This window comes from Choloepus didactylus, chromosome 6 (assembly GCF_015220235.1).
Source record: "Choloepus didactylus isolate mChoDid1 chromosome 6, mChoDid1.pri, whole genome shotgun sequence".
Lineage (NCBI taxonomy): Eukaryota > Metazoa > Chordata > Mammalia > Pilosa > Megalonychidae > Choloepus > Choloepus didactylus.
In genome coordinates this window covers 134,463,763-134,483,211 of record NC_051312.1, presented here as the reverse complement: position 1 = coordinate 134,483,211, position 19,449 = coordinate 134,463,763, and the positions used below count along the sequence as shown (strand labels likewise).

General features: G+C 55.2%; 1 protein-coding gene across 10 annotated transcripts in view; it reads right to left on the bottom strand.

Moving 5' to 3' along the window:
* Positions 1-16,970, bottom strand: part of PHLDB1 (pleckstrin homology like domain family B member 1) — a 45,802-nt gene extending 28,832 nt beyond the window's left edge. For 3 of the 10 annotated variants that reach the window (XM_037841653.1, XM_037841656.1, XM_037841655.1), the window contains exons 1-5: positions 13,286-15,772; positions 10,457-10,541; positions 9,639-9,762; positions 8,511-8,681; positions 963-1,088 (exon numbers count right to left, since the gene is read on the bottom strand). In XM_037841653.1, coding sequence (XP_037697581.1) covers positions 963-1,088; positions 8,511-8,681; positions 9,639-9,762; positions 10,457-10,541; positions 13,286-13,332 — 553 coding nt within the window. In that variant the 5' untranslated portion in view covers positions 13,333-15,772. Of the gene's footprint in view, positions 1-962; positions 1,089-4,066; positions 4,481-8,510; positions 8,682-9,638; positions 9,763-10,456; positions 10,542-13,285; positions 15,773-15,793; positions 15,890-16,752 lie in introns of those variants that run through there. The other 7 variants (XM_037841658.1, XM_037841657.1, XM_037841659.1 and 4 more) reach the window with 5 other exon arrangements.
* Positions 16,971-19,449: the final 2,479 nt, after the last annotated feature.

Below are 19,449 nucleotides of genomic sequence, written 5' to 3'. Positions count from 1 at the left end.
GCGGGGGAGGAGGGTGGGCAAGAAGGAAGAGTAAAATTAACCAGGAAGTAGACTGGGAACCCAGACTTCTGAGGCCCCAGGGGCGGGGAGGATAAGGAATGGTGGCCTTTGCAAGACTAAGTTTGAGCCCAAAATTATGGGGCCTGGGTTCGACACAGTCAGAAAGGTTGCCATGGATACTGGTGATCTGAGTAACAGCCCATCTTCCCTCGGGTCCCCAGACCTTGTGTTTAGGCCACTGATGTTACCCCACTAGGTGTACCTGTCATATACCCACCTGCCCCAGCACCAGGGGCTATTGGCCCCTGTCATCCCACAGTCATCTGAATACCAGTGCAGAGTCTGGGTGGTAGGACCACTGACAGCTTCCAGGATTGTACCCCACCCCTCAAGGCAGCTGGGCTGGGAGGAGCTGTGCTGTTTCCCTGGGACAATCACCAACTCTCTCCTGAGGCTCAATAATTGACTCACAAACTGCAGCTGCCCCACTGAATCATCAGCTGGCCTTGCATGGCCTGGGGGCAGGGCAGGCCCCAGGCACATGGTCACCAGTAGGCAGGACCCACCATAGCTTACTGGTGGTACAACCATTGCTTCCTTCTGCCCCTCAGGCCACCCTTGAGAGTAAGGCCCAAGTGTTGCTGGTTCCACAGTTGACACAAGAGGTCCACGGTCCCACGCACTGGGCAGCATCTTCCAGGGCAGTAGGGCACAGGCTGGCAGTGCCCTCCATCCCGTGGGCACATGATTCCCTAATTTCAGCCAAGCAGCACTGCCTTGGATCTCTCCCAGTGGCCTGACGGCCTGGCCTTCTCCACTAGTGGCCCAGGGCAGGTGGCAGCGAGCCCAGACCATGGGTACTATCCTGCCCTGACACTCCAAGTTGGCTGCAGTGATAAGCACCATCCTAGGAGGGCAAGGGGCACCATTAACCCAACTCTTTGTCCCAACTGGGCACCTACCAGGGCCAGGGGTGTAAGGGGGCCCAGGCACCCGGCCCCCTGCCGGAATCATGCTCTTCATCCACTTGGCTTCAGCCGGGTGGTTAAAGCGGAGGAAGGTGGACTGACCCAGGCACAACATGCAGCCTGTGGAGAGAACAAAAGCTTGGAAGGGCAGGTCCAGACAGCAGCAGCCTCATCCACTGCACTAGCTCACACGCCACGGGCTCCAGAGAGCTGTCCCCGCTGCATCCACAGCGTCCCAAGTGTTTCTCCAGGGACCCCACCTGGGCTGAGATCGGAACCTCCAGAGCTCCATGGCACCCGGCAGAGTGGAAGGAGCACTGGCTTGTGTAGCCCCAGATCTGAGTCCTGGCCCTAACTGCTCTTCTTACTGGTGGGGAGACCTTTGGGTGAAGTTTCTTCATCTGAGTCTAGTTCTCTCATCAGAAAGATCAGGGCGGTAACACTGCCCTTGCAGGTTTAAGACAGCGTATGTGGAGAAGGCTCTTCAGAAAAAATGGGTGCCCATGGCCCCCCGAGCTCAACCTGTACCCATGATCTATCTATCTGTACCTAGGGAGGCAGCAATTTCCACGTCAAAAAAGGAGCTTGGATCATGGGATTGAGAAAGTCTTCTAGACCAAAAGACGGAAGAGAAATGAAACAAAACATAGTTTCAGTGGCTGAGAGATTTCAAATGCAGCTGAGCAGTCACTCTGTAGGGTATTCTTATGTGCTATATAGATATCCCTTTTTAGTTTTTAGTATATTGGAATAGCTAGAAGGAAATACCTGAAACTGTTGAACTGCAACCCAGTAGCCTTGATTCTTGAAGACGATCGTATAACTATGTAGCTTACGTGGTGTGACAGTGTGGTTTTTGAAAACCTTGTGGCTCACACTCCCTTTATCCAGTGTACGGACAGATGAGTAGAAAAATGGGAACAAAAATTAAATGAATAATAGGGGGTAGGGGAATGGGATGTTTTGGGTGTTCTTTACTTATATTTTTGTTCATATTTTTATTTTTACATTTTGGAGTAATGAAAATGTTCAAAAATTGATTTTGGTGATGAATGCACAACTATATGATGTCACTATGAACAATTAAAAAAAAAAAAAAAAAAAAAGGAGCTTGGAGATAGGGTACAGGGGAAAAAAATCACCGGCCAGCCTGCTTCCTGGCTCTGCTTCCTTATTGTTGCATGGCCTGAGAGCTGCCCCTTCTCTGAGAGTCTGAGGGGCAACCACTGTCCTCTTTATTTCTGACAAAGTCCCCCATGGTCTGACACCTTCCCCTAGAATCTTAAGTCTAGGCCACTGGGCTTGGCCCCAGACAAGCACATTCCCAGGCAGTAGACACAAGCCCAATCCTGCCCAGGAAGTGTGAGTGCACAGAGGAAAGGAGGGGTGGTGGTGGTATGGGAGCCAGAAAATGTAGCCAGGGGCACCAGGAGTGTGCACAGCAGCAGGTGTGCCCTCAGGTGCCAGGGCCTGGCTGGCAGAACTCCTCCCAGCAACACCAGGTGCTAGAGGGCTCTTGAAAAAGAAGCTACCTTGGGAGAAGCCAGAGCCCTGGTGCTGTCTCTACCTACCACCCACACTTCCAATTTGCCCACACTCCTGGCCCCCTGGCCCCCAGCCTCCTGTCTGCCCAATCTGGTGCCTCTTGGCACCCCAAGCTTCATGCCCGTCTGAGCTAAGACTGGCAGGGAAGTCTACATTCCTGGACGCTGAGAGAGTTCAGCTCTGGCAAGCCGCAAGGACAAGGGGCATCCCAGGCCACGTGGGTTCCTTGACTGGCCCCCTACTGAGAAGCTCATAAGCCTGTTCCTGGGATCCGGGACATTGCTGTGGGGTGAGGAGGCTAGCATAGCAAGAACCTCATAGCAGCTAGCCATAGTGGACAAAGCAACCCACCACGTTGGCACACCCACAGGGCCTTCCAGGCAGGTGGCACCATGAGTTCTAAAGGCTGATGGGTGGTTGGGAGAGGGGAGAGGCTTTTCTGCCAAACACCAATCAGAGGAGCTGTACCAGAGCAATCATAACCAGAATAAATAATAGCCAACCACACTGTCCACCTAATTACAACCACAGCTGTTTCAGAAAGAGCCCCTCTCTCTCCTTTTTAGGCATTTAACAAGCCAATTAGTGATGAGTTTGCAGGGTCCAGACAAACCCACTCAACCCCAGGTTGATGGGGTGGGCGGTGGGGCCCTGGAGATCAGGAGCCTGACCACACACTGGGAAGGAGGGAGTCTGGGTGGATTCCCAGCCCAACAGCTCCAGGCCCACCCAAGGAGGCTGTGGGCATCTCAGGACTCTCCACCGTGGCCCCGATAGTTGTGAGTTCTCTGCCCCCTCCTCTGCCCCTCACCCTCCCAGCACAGGGGGCGTGGCCACGCAGCCTCTGGGCTATAATTAGGTGATGCCAGGCAGTGGCGCTGGGACCATATTAATAGAGCAGGCAGGAGGACAGCAGGACTGAAAGCCACCCAGCTCCTGTCCTGCCCAAATTAACTTTCTATTTGCACTCAGGGGCCCAGACATTGCCCCAACGCTGGCCCCTGCTGCCCCCAGGTGGGTAGAGAGATGCACATCTGGAAGGGAAAATGGGGCAAAAGAGCGGGTGGATCTTCTCCCACAGTCGCTGAGGGGGAAACCTACACACTGTCACGGACTCATACATGTACACCCTCACAGAAACAAACCCAGGCTCACAGACAGGTTCACACATTCAGAACGACAGTCACTGTCCTGCTGGCCACACAAATAGAATGGAGTGGCCAAAGGGAGGCTGGGTGAGTGAAGGGAGGGTACGAACAAGCGCCTTGGCCCTTCCCATCAGAGACCCCTCCTGGCCATACACAGGGTCCCTAACCAGGACCCCTCATCCCCACCCGAGGCTGACCGGGAAGGCGACTCCGGGAGGTCTGGGGAATACCAGGTGTGCCCCAATGAGGAGTGGCCCCAAGCAGGGCACCCACACAATCGAGCCTCCCAGACTCAAGCGGTCCAAGAGGCGCCGGGCACCCCATCCACCCTGCTGGCGCACCTCCCCCGCACCCCAGGACACCCCTCCCAGCCCAGCTTCTGCACGCCCCGGGCTGAGCACTCACCGCCCACCGCGGACCTCCGCCCCGCTCGCCTCCGCCAGCTGGGGGCCTCCAGGTCCCCGGGCCGCCCTGGGGCCTTTGAGGGGGCGGGCCGACCTTCCGCGCCGCCGGCTCCAGGCTCGGAGCGAGCAGGCAGGCAGCGAGCCCCGCCGACGCCGGCCCGGGGAGGGGCGGGGCCGGCCACCACCGCGGGGGAAGGGAGCCAGGAGGGAGGGACAAAGGAGAGGAAGTGATGGAGGAGAAGAGAGGGGCGCTGGAGGGAGAGGGCGGGGCGGGCGGCGGGATGGAAGGGAGGGAGCAAGCTCGGGATTGCGCGCCAGGGGCAGGGGTAAAAGTGGGACAGCCGAGGAGAGGTTCAAGAGAGGTGACAGCTGGGAACCGTGAGCCGTAAACACGGAGGCCAGAGGGTGAGCTGGCAGCAGGGAGGAGAAGGCACGGCGGGTGGTCTCACTTGGAGCGCTCCGTGTAGAAGTCAGTGGACCTGGAGGCTTGGGTTGGGGCCAGCTCTGCCCCTACTGGCTGTGTGACCTTGGGCCGATCACATGCTCTGGCCTTGGATTCCCTCTCTACAGAATGAGGTTGGATTCAATGACCTCCATGGTCATATATTAGGGAGATGAGAATTCGGGGAACTCTTGGGTCTCTAGGTCCAGCACTGGCCCTCAGTCTGCCACTGTGACAAGGTCACCCTCAGGCTTGGAGCTCAGGCCGTGGTAGTACTGGCTCTGTGCAATGTGGGAAACATGGAAACCAGCTCCGGTCTCCATCCTAAATACCCCCACTCCACACACTCCCCCCATACACCCCACAAGCCAGGCTGGACCAAGGCACTGCCCCTTCCAAGCCAGCCCATCTTCCAGGGACTCCGGAAACCAACTCTACTTCCTCCCAGTCACAATGTCCAGTTGTGCCAGTCCCAGCAACGGCCCCCCAGTAAGCCACCCTTCCCATCTGGGAAATGGGGCCACCTGCCTCTGGAGCCCCCAGTGTCAGGCTGAGGTTCTGAGCCAGGCAGGTATCTGCCACCCAGCCCCAGGGATTGCCTCTCGTTCCCAGGACCTGACCCCCTTAGACACCAGGACTTCATGGGACACATGGCATTCTCTTAGACACAGGTATCTGCTCAGCCACTCACTGAGCCCCACATACCTCACAGACACACACAGACACTTGCTCAGATGCCAACACTACTTCAGCTGTGCTCATTCTGGGTCACACAAACACCCCAGTTAAACACGCTCTGTCTCTCACACACCTCTCTTCTCACAGGCACACCCCCACAGGTGCCAACCCCCTCTCAATTATACACACACTCAGGCACAGACATCCTTTCACCCGGTTCCTGGAGAGACTGAAATAAAAAGTCAACCTTCATAGAGATATTCAGGTAAAATTTCCACTCTTGCTGAATATCCTCCTTCCCCAACCTCCGCACACTGCCATACTATAGCTCACACACTCACATGTGCACACACCTCCTATTCTCCTTCTGCAGGAAAAGGAAGAGCCACAGAGAGTCAAATGCAAAATGCAGGGGGCGGGGAAATTTTTTGTAAAAATCCTTCTCAGGAAGAGTGATTCATCGGTCTGGAAACTCTGACAGCCAGCTGGACGGACATAGACAGACGTGGAAGATGCCCGCCAGTGAGAAATGGGGCAGGAGGCAGACACAAGGGAGTGGGAAGCTAGAAGCCTTAGCTTCTTCCCCTTCACCTCTTCTCTTCTTCCTTGGAGCTTTACTGGTTAAGGTCTTTATCAGTCTTACAAGAGGAAGACTGGGGGCTTCGGCTCCCAATTTGCAGAAGGAATAACTGATGGTTGGGTGGGAGAGGGAGAGGGTCAGTGTCCTGGATCCCAGAGGGAAACAGACGGATAACCTAGGAATCCTGGCTCCCTCAGTTGTGCTCTGGGAGCCTCCCCTGCTGGCCCTCACACAAGCCCCTACCCACCAATGAGGGGCTTAGGGAGTGAAGGAGACATGGAGACCAGGGCTGGGAGTGGATGGGGACCTGCTATCTAGAAAGTCGGGGCCCTGAGTGTGAGGCTTTCTGGATCCTCCTCTGCTTAGTCCCCTTCCAGAACTTTCATGTGGTCTGGCACTGTGGTCCCAGGGTGGGGTTGCCCAAACCCGGATTGAGATTCTGCCTCACTTCCTTGGTCCTGTTGCCAGCAACTCTTGCTCTGTAGAGGAGAGGGCACCATGGGATGTGCCAATGCATCCAGGTCCAGGGGGTGAAATCAGGATCTTCCTGGTACCCGCACCAGTCCATGGCTCTGGGCTAAAGGCTGGCATCTGCTTTCTGCCTGCCTCCTCTCTTCCTCCCACCCAGGCATATTCCTGCTGGAAAAGCCTGTCACTGCCATCTCTGCTGATCATGAAGGGTTCCCCTCCGAGGTGCCCATGGCTGGGCATGGTGCCCAGAACGATGCACCCAGGGCTGGCCTCTGTTTTTCAAAGAGATGGGCCCCCTCTACAAGTTTGGATTAGGGAAACAGGGCAGGGAAAATGATCCTCTTGTACGTAGGCCTACGGATACGCATGCGGCTGATGAGTTCTCATGTACACACAGGCGCACACACGTGGACATTTTGGTACCAGCAGTCCTGAGTTCACCCCTGCCCTCCCACTTGAACATACTGATCCGTAAACACAAAGAAAGACACAAACAGAGAGACGCACAAGCCCAGAGTCACAAACACATCCGGAGATACATAAACACACTCCAGTTACGCAGACCCACAGAGATAGCACATGCACCCCCGAGCCACCCAGTTTCCAGGGAAACGCACTCCCAAGAATGTCCGGAGTGGGGCCAGGCAGGGCTGGGCTTGATGCCTTGCTCCAGAGATGAGACAAGGAAACCCTCAGCTCCTGGAGCCCGGGGGAGGGGGAGGGCTGGAGAGAACACCCGCTCCTTTGTGCCTCTGCCTACCCCTCCCCAGGCTGCCAGGCTTCTGGGACAGGCAAGTCCAGACAAGAAGGCTCTGGGGGTGGTGGGGAGAAAAAGGGAAGGGGGTTTAGGGTCAGAAGAGAGTGGGAGGGTAACATACTCGACAGGGTGAACTTCTAGATGGGCAAGAGTCGGGGGTCACTGGGGCCACAGGAAATGCCTATGAATTCCATCCTGGCCCCAGGCCTTCCCTCTCCTCTCCTCCTGAGCTACATGAGCTGGTCTTCTCGGACTGGACAGCAGAGGCATGCAGGACATCAGTTTCTCCACACTGTTCCCAACCCTTGGGCTAAGAATGCTCTCTCACCCAAGATATGATTGGGGGGGTGAGGGTCAGGGCTAGGCTCGTTCTCCAGCCTTCTTTGAACTTTGCCCCCACCTCTCCTTGCTGTTCTACTTGTTTTACCTCCATACATTCAAATCTTGGGGAAGATGCTCCCCTTGAGATTGAAGACTGTCATAAATCAGATGACATCATAGCCAAGGCCCCAGTTTACGGGGGTCCCTCCTTTCACCCAACGTCAGAGACCCTGAAGCCCTGGGAAAGGCAAGGGCCTTCCTGCTGCGCTGTCAGACCTGCTTCCCTGATGTCAGTGGCCCCCCTCCACCACAGGCAGGAAGAAAGGAGTGGTCTCCTGGGTCAACTTTGAAGGGAGTGGCATTTAAAGGCCCCAAGAGGTGTGAACAGAAGGAGGGGCAGGGGGTGCAGTGGAGGGAGGTGGGGATTGCCACTTCAAAGGAACTTCCAGCCAGTAGGGGGACCCAGAAAACAATGCCCGGCCCTGGGCGTCCTGCTCAGAGCCAGACTGAGCCCTGAGATCATCCTCATGTTAACCCCACCTACCCCCTCCCCCAAATCTGCTTTTCCCAGGCCCTGATTCTGACAATTCACTGTATGAACTGGTGCCCAGAACCCTGTTTCCAGGGCGAATACACCCGGTCTGTCAAGGTACCACCTGGGACAGCTCTTTGCCTGACTGGTAACCATAGGAACCAAGAGGCTCAGTTTTTAGAACTACCTTACACAAAATAATGGCCTGTGGCTTTGGGAAACAGGTGGTAACCATATTCATGACCCAAGAGCTGCTGTGAACAGCACTGTGACAGGAGGGCCATGACCTCAGGTTTTGACATGAGGTTTTGCCCTGGCCCCATCCCCCTCTGGGGCATTGTCCTCTTCCCCACCCCCACAGCTCTTCACAAACGCTCTCTCTTGGCATCATGGAACAATGTCATTGTTCCCGTCTCACTGCAGCTCTCATCAGTCTCCACCAACCAGCATTACACTACACCCCATGCCCTTCGATAGCAGGAATTGGAACTGGAGGGGTTGGGAATGTTGTTTAGGCACATCCAGATGCACCTGAGCACCTCCATCCCCAATACAGCCACTGGGACAGTTATCATGGAAACCACCACAGAAGGTCTCCCCTGCACCCCAAATGCGCAAGCTTCTAAACAGAGGCCCCCCTCTGTTTGGGGGCATCAAACCTTACCCTGAGTGAGCCGGGTGGGCTGTCGGACAGGGAGCCCGTCAATGGTGCAGGCATTGCCACAAGGGTAGAGGGTGAGGGTGCCCCGCAGGTTCTCGATGTAGCAGTGCTCTGGGGCCAGGCCCGGACCCTGAAGTGAGATATCCCTAGCCGCAGAGCCAATCACTGTCCTCCCTGGAGACAGGAGACACACTGAGTCAGAGGGTCACCCAGGCTGAGAAGGCAGGGACAGGGCAAGGAGGGCCACAATGCAAGTATATGCCCACAACCAGCCACCCCTACTGGGCCCCCATGCTTGGTCCAGGCGGCAAGTGGCAGCAGCTCTTCTCAGGCAGAGAAAACTCTGGCCCAGACATGGGAAAGCCAGAGGGCACAGTAGGATCCAGACTCTGCCTGATGTAGAGAAGGAGGACCTCTTTTCTGCAGACCTTCCCTTAGTACCCCCCCTAATTCCCCCTCCCTAAGTCCTTTTTTTGTCTCCTGCTCCCCTCTTCATTTCTTCTAAATCTTCCTCTCTTACTTCTCTCTCTCCCTTCTGCCACCTGCAACCCCGCCCCTCCCTTACTCCCTCTCCCTTCAGGGGAGCCTCTCCCCTCACTGCTTCTGCAAGGGCAGCCCCCCCCCCCCAAGAACCCCTGAGACTGGTATTTGGAGAATGTGGGGAATGTATATCACCCAGGCAACAAGTGCAGCCAGGAGAGGAGAGAGGGAGGGCAGAAGCTGAAAGGTGAAGGGGGCTGTGCCAGGGCCTTATCTTGGGAGGCTGCCCTGTCTGCCATCCCTCCATTCTCCACCACTACTTTTTCCCATGCCAGGCATTGCCCTGGAGTGGGGACCCCTTTTTCCTGGACACACTGGTTGCTAAGAGCAATGTGCTCTCCTATTTCTCTCTGCATTCTCCTCGTTTCTAAGCTGATCTTTAATCCCAGCCATGGAGCCAGATTACCTGCTAAAGAAATCTGGGTAGGCAGAGGCCAGGAAGCAAACTGGTAGAGGGGTTCCCATTTGGGGGAGGCGAACATTGTCCATGCAGAGAAGAAGGACCCCAACACATGCAAGAGCCTGCACTCTAGGGCAGGAATGCCTACAAGGATCAAGGGGTGGTAGGCAGGACACCCTGTCCAGACTCACCTTCCTCCAGCGGCAGGAGGGTGACGGCCGTGCTGAGTCGCCCACTGCCCAGGCTCACTAGGTGGGGCTTGTCTGTTTGCACTTTCAGTCCTTTGCCCGTCTCGATCAGGTCCAAGGGTCCTTTCTTCAGGTAGTAAGGGTGGGGGATGAGCATCATGAGGGACTTCAGAACAGCACCTTGCCACCCTGGTCCAGCCACACCAGCACCTGCTCCAGCCCTTGCCCCTCTCCAAAGGACTCTGACAGTGTCGAAAGGCTTAGTCCAAAGTCTTGCACATGGCAACATTACACTAAACCATAATTAGATCTGAATCTAGGCCACTAACTGGTCCCCCTGGATTTATCTCAAGTCTTGGCTTAACTGTCCCTTTTGTCTATTAAGACAAGGACAAGGAGAAAGTTAGCAAGGGGGTAGTGGGGTGGGACTGGGTAAGGAGGAAGGCAACTGCACAAGAGGGCCAATCGAGCTCACTGTATTGTCCGTGCAGTCCACTTGGCCACCATTTGCCCCTGCTAAATTAAATTAAAAGGGAGCATGGGCCATGGATGGAGGAGAGTGTTGCAGTTTTACAGGGTCAATCTGTAAACTGCTTCCTGACTTTCAAAGGGTATTTTCTGGGTGAACCAATTAACCTGATTCAGATAAAGACTGAGTTGTTAATAGGCTTGGGACCTGGGGAAAGGCAGAGAAGAGCAGAACTGCTGCTCTCACCCTTGTGCTGGGATGGTGGGTATGTAGAAGAGTTGAACCCATCCTCACCAGCTGCCAGAGCCCACTGCTGCCCACTTCCCCCGACCCAGGCCCCAACCCCACTCACCTGCACCATGGCCTGGGTCTTGCGTCCAGAGCCTACCTGGTTCCTATTGAGAGCATCCATGGTTCTGCCTGGGGCTCCAGAATTCCTGAGGACATAGTAGACAGGAGGTCAGGAGGGAGGCCAGGGCAGAAAGGAGGAAGGAATGGGCTCTGTGGCAGAGTCAGCACCGGTCACCATCATTTCCAGTACCCTCACAGAGGCAGCTAAGGAGTATCCCAGGGGTAAGGTGGTCCCAGGTCCTAGTCAGTCACAGCATGGATACTACACCATGCCAAGCCCACCCAGGTTCTATATGGTCCAACCCATACTTCTGTGCTTTCTTGCCCTGTGATACCTAGAACCCAGGTCTTGGCAGCCTGAAGACCTTCAGCCATCTGGAGCCTTAAGCAGGGTGGGGGAAATCTACCTTGGTGGGAGAAGCAGAATCGAGGGACACTGGTAGCCAGAGGGTGCCCAGGTGGGTGGCAGGGCTGAAACGGGAGCTCCCTTTCTCAACCTTTCCCTTACCTCTTCTCCTTTTGTCTCTTTTCCCCAGGGGTCTCAATAGGATGCTTTCTTAAAGGAGACACAACAGGGAAAACTCAGCCATTCCTGTCATCTCTATGTGTCGACTCCTATACCCCCTCTTTTCCAGAAAGCAACCTCACCCCAATCCAATCTGCTAAAAAACTCAGTGTGACTAATACTGGGAATATAGGACTCTTGTGTTCTTAAGTTGACCTGGCGCTGTAGGACACTTGGTTCCTTAGAATCAGGGGTAAGATAGATCCAGAACCAGCACTTGAACTTCCCCCACCCATCGTCTTTCCCCTGCTCACATCTTAGGTTCCTGAGAAGCGTATGGGATGTATGGAAGGTGCCTTGGGTACTCATTTGTGCCTACATGCTAAGGTCAAAAACTTCCCATTTGCTGCTGAAATGTTGCTGGGGAGAGTTGAGACGAGTGGGCTCAGGGTATGGAGGGGGACCCAGGAGAGCCATGTTCACTTCCACCTTTCTCTTCCAGTCACTTCTAGATGACTGGGACAGGAAGTGGGGGCCGGAGCCAGGATTCCAAGGAGTGTCCAGTCCTGGTAGTGGAGTTGCCATGGAGTTGCTAATTTTACCTTCCCAGCTTCCACCCTTCCGGGCCTGGACAGCATCATCTCCGTCACCATTTCTACCCATGCTGGCAGAAGCAAGGCCGGAACAGGGCTGGGGACCCACCCCAAGACTGCCTGGGAAGAGGAAAGGCCTGGCACCTCCCCTGGCTGTGGGGAAGAATTTCCGGAATCAGAGACTGTTTTACTGTTTCTCTCCACTCAGGGTTGGAAAAGAGAAATTTATGTAGAAGAGGGGGTAATACTAGAAAGAGTTTTGGGCTGGATGGCAAGATTCTTGAATTCTAATCCTGACCTTGTTATTTATTAGCGGTGAGATCTTGAATATGTTACTTAACTTCTCTGAGCATCTTCTATAAAACTGGAATAATGACGGAAAAAAAAAAAAAAGTCTCAGTGTTGCCTAGGGCTAGGGGTAAGAATGGGGAGTGACTGTAAATGGGCACAAGATTTCTTTTTGAGGTGATAGAAATGTTCTCAAATTAAATTGTGATGATGGTTGCACAACTCAAAAATATACTAAAAATCATTGCATACTTAAATAGGGTGAATTTTATGGTATATAAATTATACCTCAATTAAGGTAACTGAAAAAAAAAAAGGTTGGAGATACAGGTATTACATTAAATGACACTGTGAAGTGCAAAGGATTATAAAAATGCCAGTTATCATTATGAGCTGTGTGACCTTGAGCAAATCACTTCACCTGCCTAAGCCTCGATTTCTTCATCTGTCAAATTGAAGTATTATCACTATTGCCCTGTAAGGTAGCTAGGAAAGTGCTTCTTTATTTACACCAAAGAACTTCAAGTGGAGATAAAGACTGTAAAGGTATAAGGTTGATGGGGAATAAGAAAGATTAGAAGAGAATAGAGAAGGGAATAAGGAGGTGAAAGGAAAAGGAAAGATAAGAAGAGAGGTGTAGAGAGAGACCCAGAAGATAAGAAAAGATGTAGAGATTGGAAGGTGCGAAGAAGCTGTGTTCCCAGTTCAGAAACCTAATCGAGGTAAAGTGGAAAGAGACACCAGACTAACCCAGCGCTCAGGCGGTGCTTTGACAAACGGGGCTGCGGGCGGGCCCATAGAGCCGTCACCTTGGGGCGCTCTTTCCCGGGACCCCACCCGGTGCCTGGGCGGCGAAGCCACGCTGCTCCGGGGCGCCCCCCACCGGCTGACACGCTTCCGGCAGGCGGGGCTGCTACCCACTCCCTGGGGCTGTAATTACCCACTCCGCCCGCCCCACCTAAAAAAGGCCCTGCGGTGCGAGGCAGGCGGCGGTGGAAGCCGAGCACCGCGGTCAGCCCGGGGTCTCGGCCCTGGGACCCCAGCGCGGCGTTGGGGATCGCTCCCGCACCCCGCGCATAGATGCCCTCGCGCCTCCTCGGGCGCAGGGTGGCAGGGCCTCGGTGCCTGGATTTGTCGTGGAACCCCGAGGGCCCCGGTGTGAGGCGAGGCTGGGGTTCCGGTAGTTGACCCGCCTCCGGCCCGGCCCCCTCGGCCTCCCAGCCCAGCGGAAGCCCCCACACCCGCCCGCGGCCTTCTCTGCGGAATGGGCCGCCCACTGTCACCCCTCCAGGGGGTGCTGGCTCCCGATGGAGGGTTAGAGGGAAGCCTAAGGAAGGGCCCCAAAGCTCCGTCACCGAAGGAGCCCAGGATGAAAGGCCCGGCCCCCCGCTGCCCCGCCGCTCAGGCGCCCCCCTGGAGCCTGCGGGGTCGCCCCGGCCCTCACCTGCGCCCCGGGGGGAACCAGCGGAGGCCTCGCGCCGGGCGTTGCATGGCTGTGGCCGGACGCCTGTGGGGCCGGGCTGGGTTCCTCTCCGTCCGCCGCCGCCGGCGCCTTTCCCGGGCACATCCGCCGGGTAGGAAGGGCCGCCGGCAGAGGAAGGAGTCCGAACGGGAAGGAAACTGAGGCTGGGAGTCCAGCGGGCGGGACGCCGGGCCCGGGCGGGGCGCCGAGGGCCGGGGGGAGGAGAGAACTTAAGGACCAGGAAAGTGAGGCAGAGAGAAAGGAGGTCACCGGAGGGATGGGGCGGGGAGAGGGGGTGCAAAGGATTTGGAGGGAAAAATGAAAGGAGACTGAGGGATAAGGTGGGTAAAGGAGTGTTGGGGAGGGAAGGTCGGCGGATAGAAGATGGGGTGGGGGAGACTGAAGAACACAGAGGTGGAGAGATCAGGGGACACCGAAGAAGATGGGGAGGGGAGAGACTGAGGGCTGAGTGGACCTCAGGTGGGAGGGATGACGGACAAAGAGGGAGACCGGGGAAGGAGGAGGGGGTACTGTGGGCAGTGGAATGGGAAACCGAGGGGCAGGGAGATGGGAGAGTTTTAGGAAAAAGAGGGAGACTGAGGGCAGACCAGGGACCCAGGAATGGGAGAGAGACTGCAGGGGGCCTTAGAGTAAACAGAGGATAGAGAGGTGGACAGAGACATAAGTGTAGTTTGGGGGTTATGTTTTTTATTGGTGGTGTTGATGGTGGTGGGAATTGTGCTGGGAAAGTGCCCCTCGCAAAAGTCAGCTGGGCGGAGTGGAATGGGATTTCCGCAAGGGTGAGGCCCCTCACCCCCGCCCCCTCGGCCTATCCCTTTCCAGGGCCGCCAGGGCGGGACAAGGCTTTAGTGTTGGGCCGCCTGCCGCGGCCGCCGCACCCGCCCGGGTCGGACGGACAAGCGGCCTTTCTTTGGCCAGGACCGGGAGAATTTGCTGCTTGTTTGCGCGGTAGCGGAAAGGGGGCGGCCTCACAGACACCGCCCGCTCCCTGCGGGGCAGCTGCGGGATGGGGCTACATATGTGAGGGGGGATACGGGTGTGAGGGGGCTGCGTGTATGAGCTGGGAGAGGGGCGTGTGTTTGTGTGAGCGGGGGTGTGTTTATGTTACATAATGTGAGCAAGGGTGTGAGTGTGTAAGGCTGCATGTGGGAGCAGTGGACTGCGTGTGGGTGTGGGTGTTATGCGTGTGTGAATAGGGGGTTATGTGAGTGCAGATGTGCATGAGTGGGTGGTGGGCTGTGTGTATGAGTGGGGGCCTCGTGCGAGTGATGCGTTTAATGTGTGTGGCGTGTGCGTTGAGGCATAGATGTGTGTGTCAGGCTTTCACAAGCGAAACGCGTGGCGGTGTGTCAGGGATGGATGTGTGAGATGCACGGTGGGGGCGTGCGTGGGCGATGGAGGGGGATGCCGTGCATGTCTACCGTGTGGGATGTCTGATGTGTGTGGGGGATGTTGTATTGGTGTGTGTGACAGGGTGGGTGGGGGGAATCCGCGGCGCGATGAGTCAGTCGCGGGGAGCCTCAAGGGCCGCTGAGCTAACGGGTCCAGAATGCAGCCCCGCCCGGGAGTCCTGGGCCCCCCGCCGGGTCGTGGGGCCGCCGGGCCAAGCCCCGCTTGCGTCCGCCTCAGCCTCGGCGGAAGCGTCCGCGGGAGCCTAGAAAATCCCACGCCGCTGCCGCCGCCCGCACTTCCCTTTCCCGGGGGAGCCCCGCTGACTTGGCCCAGCCCCAGCTGGGGGAACTCCGCAAGGGATTCGAATCCGGACCGCGCGGGCGTGGCCAGAGTCTGGGACTCACTTCTTCATGTTTTCTCATCCGGCCTCACACATTCTTCAAGACGCACGGCCTTGGAGGAGGCCCTAAGTGGCCCCAGATGTTCCTCCCATCTCCTGGACCCCCCAAGGACCCCTCTCCGACACCAGTGCCTGCGAGCGGGACTCTGCATCCCTTCCAGACGCATCATACCGGCCGCGCGGGGACAGGAGGGAAGACGTCCCAGGGGATCCCCTCTCCCTTCGGGGCTCTCAGTCTTTCCGTCTGTGGGAGAGGGGAGATTTGGGGTGCAGGAGGACAAGGACGCGCGCACACACACGCCATCCGAGACCCCGCGAGTGTCCACCCGGCTGTAGGGGTCCGGGAGGGGCGCGAGCGTGCCCGCGAGTGCCTGGATGGTTCAAGGATCGGCGTTCCTCCCGGGGCAGATCGCGAGAGCCCCCTCTGGCGGCGGTGCCGGCAGCGCCATGGAGGGCAAAGACAAGCAGCTCGCAGGAAACCCGGGAACCGACTCCCCACAAAGTCCCTTTGGTCCCACGCACTCACCTGGGACGCCCTCTCCTCCATGGGTTTCTTTCGACTCCCCTAGCCCAGAGCTGATCAGGGGCTCCTGCCAGGCCCCTGAGACTTCCCCTTACCCCCTCCCAGCCACACAGCGAACGAGATCTGCTGGCATGGTGGCACAGGACGCTCTTACCTCGAGGGTGTGGGGAGGAGGCGCCGTCCCTTCGCCGGCCTCGGCCGCCACGGCCCCAAAGCTCAGAGGACACTGTTGCTTTTCCCTGGGAGCCAGCTGAGGAGGAGAGCGAGCCGGTCCCGCCCCCCGCTAGTCCCCGCCCCCGTTCCCCGTCCCGTCGGCTCGGCCAGCTGGAGAAGACGCCCTTGTGGGGCTGGAGCCCAAGGTCCCCCCACCCACCCTTTCCCACAGCAGCACCTCCCCCCCGCCTGCACAGCGCCTGCTTTGTTCATCTCTGCAGCTGGTCTCTCCATTGCCATCCCACTCCGGCCTCCCCTTCGGACTCTTCTAGACCACCCTCCACCCACAGCTTTAACACTCTTCCAAGAGGGTGTTTTTGACAGTCTCTCCCTCTTTTTTTTTTTAAACCTTAGATGCTCGAATCCTCTATCATCTTCCAGGGAACCCTCTAGTCGCAACCGCTACAACATGCTCTTCTCAACTATCTCCTCCAGAATAGCTTCTGACAGACCCCAGCAGGTCTTTCCCGTCATCCCTTTTCACCCTATTCCAAGCCCTACCATGAAGAGCTGTAAATGGAGTTGATAATCCTTCCTACACACCAGGCTTCCCAGATTTTCCTAAGGATAGGTATGTGTAAGAAGGCATGTCAAAATGCCAAGCAAACTGGAACACCCAGGAAAGCTGGATGGAGTTAGCATCTTGCCCCTTGGTAGTTTTGCCCCCACCAAAGACCAGCTGGATTTCAGATTGGGTGATGGGAGGTAGCCTATGGACATACAGTTGAGCACACCATTCTACAGTAGTTTGGGTCTCTAATAGGCGTGGGGGTTAATTAGGAAGAAAGGGGTGGGAAGTAGGGGGACTAAAAACCCAAAAGCAGCCTAGAAACAGCCTGGTTGAGGTCATTTTCCATTCCACCCCCACCGCGAAATCCAATGCTGACAGCGGATCCTTACCTTGCAAAGCCAGCTCTTGTCCCCGGAGACTTGCTGGGGAGGCCCTAGGGAGTTGAATTCAGCTAGTCTGGACCTCTTTAACCTGCTCTAGGGGGACCCCTGAGACTCCCTCACTTAAGGAAGGAGCAGAAAGACCCCAAAGCTGGGAGAAATCCCAACTGGGGTGGATAGCAGTAAATAATCTGTCCTCTTTGGGATGGACAATTTCTGTTCTGATTCAGTGGCTTTAACTTGTGTCCTCTTTCCCTAACCCAGGAACAGCAGGAGGCTGAACTGCTGGAATCTCTGTCACTCATTGACAGGGCCAGCATAAAGCAAGGGGCCCCCCATGGCTGGGGGCAGTTGCTGACTGAGCCAGGCAGTGGGCAAGAAGGGGGAAGGGAGCTGTTACCTGCTGAAGCTGACAGAGGTCGAACAATCAGACTCCAACATACCCTATGGGTGCCAGATCACAGGGTTTAGGGGAAAATAGCCTCTTATTCAGCCTCTCTTCATACTGTTTGGGGCTCATGAACGTATTTTAACTCTGGCCACTCTTCATGAAGCAGATCACAACAGTAATTTTTGGGCTAGAATAGTAAAACAAACAAACTGTTGTATCCTATGTGCCAAATCCCAACACTTGAGAGGGGAGGACCTGATTGGGGTATCTCAGAGTATTTTCAGATAAATCTGTTCCACAACTCCCAGCTCCTCTCTACCTTCATAGTCAGGAGAAATTTCAGGGAATAATCAAGCCTGCCAGGAGGCAGACGATGCTGAGGTGAGGGGTTCAAACAGCACCCAGCTTCTCACTGTCCTCCCAACCCAGGGACCAGCTGACCCAGTGACAAAGGCTCTGTGCTCTATGTTCTCTCCTACTGTGATGGGGCTCTATGTTCCCACAGTTAGAGCACCCAGGGGACTAAAGACCTACCGCCCCCACCCACCCCCACCCAGCTCACATCTGGAGCCCATCAAAAAACTCAGTGCTCTCTCACAGTTATGCAAGAGGTCGAGCAGCTGGAAGCTCAGGCAAGGGGGAGGAAGAGAGGGGAAGAAAGCAAAAAACAGCTTTCCAGGCATGCTTCAGACTTTCCGAAGTGGAAGCAGGGGGAGAGGGCAAAGACTGGGTGTGGAAGACAGACTGGATTTTTTTAAGGCCCTCTACCCTTGGCTATGAATGTCAGGAGTAGATTTCCACCCCCCAGGCCCCGCCTTTGCCTTGGCACATTTCTCACCTCTGTGCCTCCTCTCAAAATGTACTCCCTCCAGCTCCAGAAAGAGGTGACTATTGCTCATACAGCAAGCAAAACCCTGTAGCTAAGCACTGTCTCCCAGAAAGCTATCCTTTTTGGGCCTCTTTGGCTCCTGGGCTCAGGCATCATTAGTGTAGGTGTGCAGGCAGCAGTGATGCCAAGTAATTCCTTGCTGCATCCAACTTGGGAAAAAGTTCAAACCATGCTTCAGCAGCTGCAAGGGAGCAGAAGCTGTCTTCTCAACTTGTCTTAGAAATCACACAATCCACACCTCCACTCAAAGCTGTGTTCAAACTGAGTGGGAAATTTGAGGACAGAAGATGGGTCTTGTCTACCTCCTACGAGCTGAAAAGAACAGACATCCATTTGGGCAAAAGAATAGGAAACAAGATCCATTTCCATTTCTCTCATTGCCTTGAATTTGTAATGCCATTAGAAAAAATTGTGGTAACAACACAAAATTTCCCGTTTTAACCACTTTTAAGTGTACAATTAAGTAGTGTATTAATTACATTCACAATGTTGTGCCACCATCACCATTCTTTACTATTTTCTAACAGCCCCTCTCCTGGTATAGTAATCATCTAGACCACACAGAGTATGTCTATGCTAAGGTTTCCAGAATTGGACTAAGCCCTACATAACCACTTGGCTCTTGCCCTATGAACAGCAGGGCAAAACACCTTTCCTATTTTGTGGGGCAGAGGGAGGAGGGAATGGCCCATGCTTCTAAGAACTGCCTGGTAACTGGGTATGGAGAGGGGAAACAGCCTGGTTTGGAAAGGTGGTCTGACTTTCCTTAACAGCCTACCTCTACATCAGTCATTAACTCCCCAGGGCAGGGTGTGAGATGTTGTCTACCCTCAGGTAAAAGCAATGCACAGAAACTAACCTAGCTGTGGATCTTCTGGGAATTTCAAAGAAGCTCTAGAATGGCAAATATTAACTATTTACCAAAGAGGATAAGAGGAGGGAGTGTGGGGGAGTGAATGACTGAAATTGGATATGTGCATTGGAAAAGGGAGTCAACTCTTTTTGCTTTCTTTTGGGATTCCTTTAGTGCCTTCAAGACAGAAATCCATTTACCATTCTCACTGAGACCCATGTTGATTATCACTGGTTGTAGTAGTCTAGCTTAGGAAACAAGGCTTTATAGGCAGATAAGCCATTGCTTCTAGTTAGACTTTAATCTTTTCAAAGATGAAGACTCTACTTTTCTATCTTCCTCAATGAGCCCTGCCAGATGTGAAGATTCATAGAAGGCTATGCTATATGACCCCTGGAAATCTCCCAGATCCTACCCAGCACGAACAATTTTAATTGGAGGGCAGTTTCTCTTGTCAGAGACACATGGGTTGATACATTTGGGGTTTGAAACTACTATGAGTAGGTGAAAAGATCTTTTTTTAAAAAGGAACTCCTGTCCACAGAGGAGGTCTGTTCCCAACCTCCTCTATGT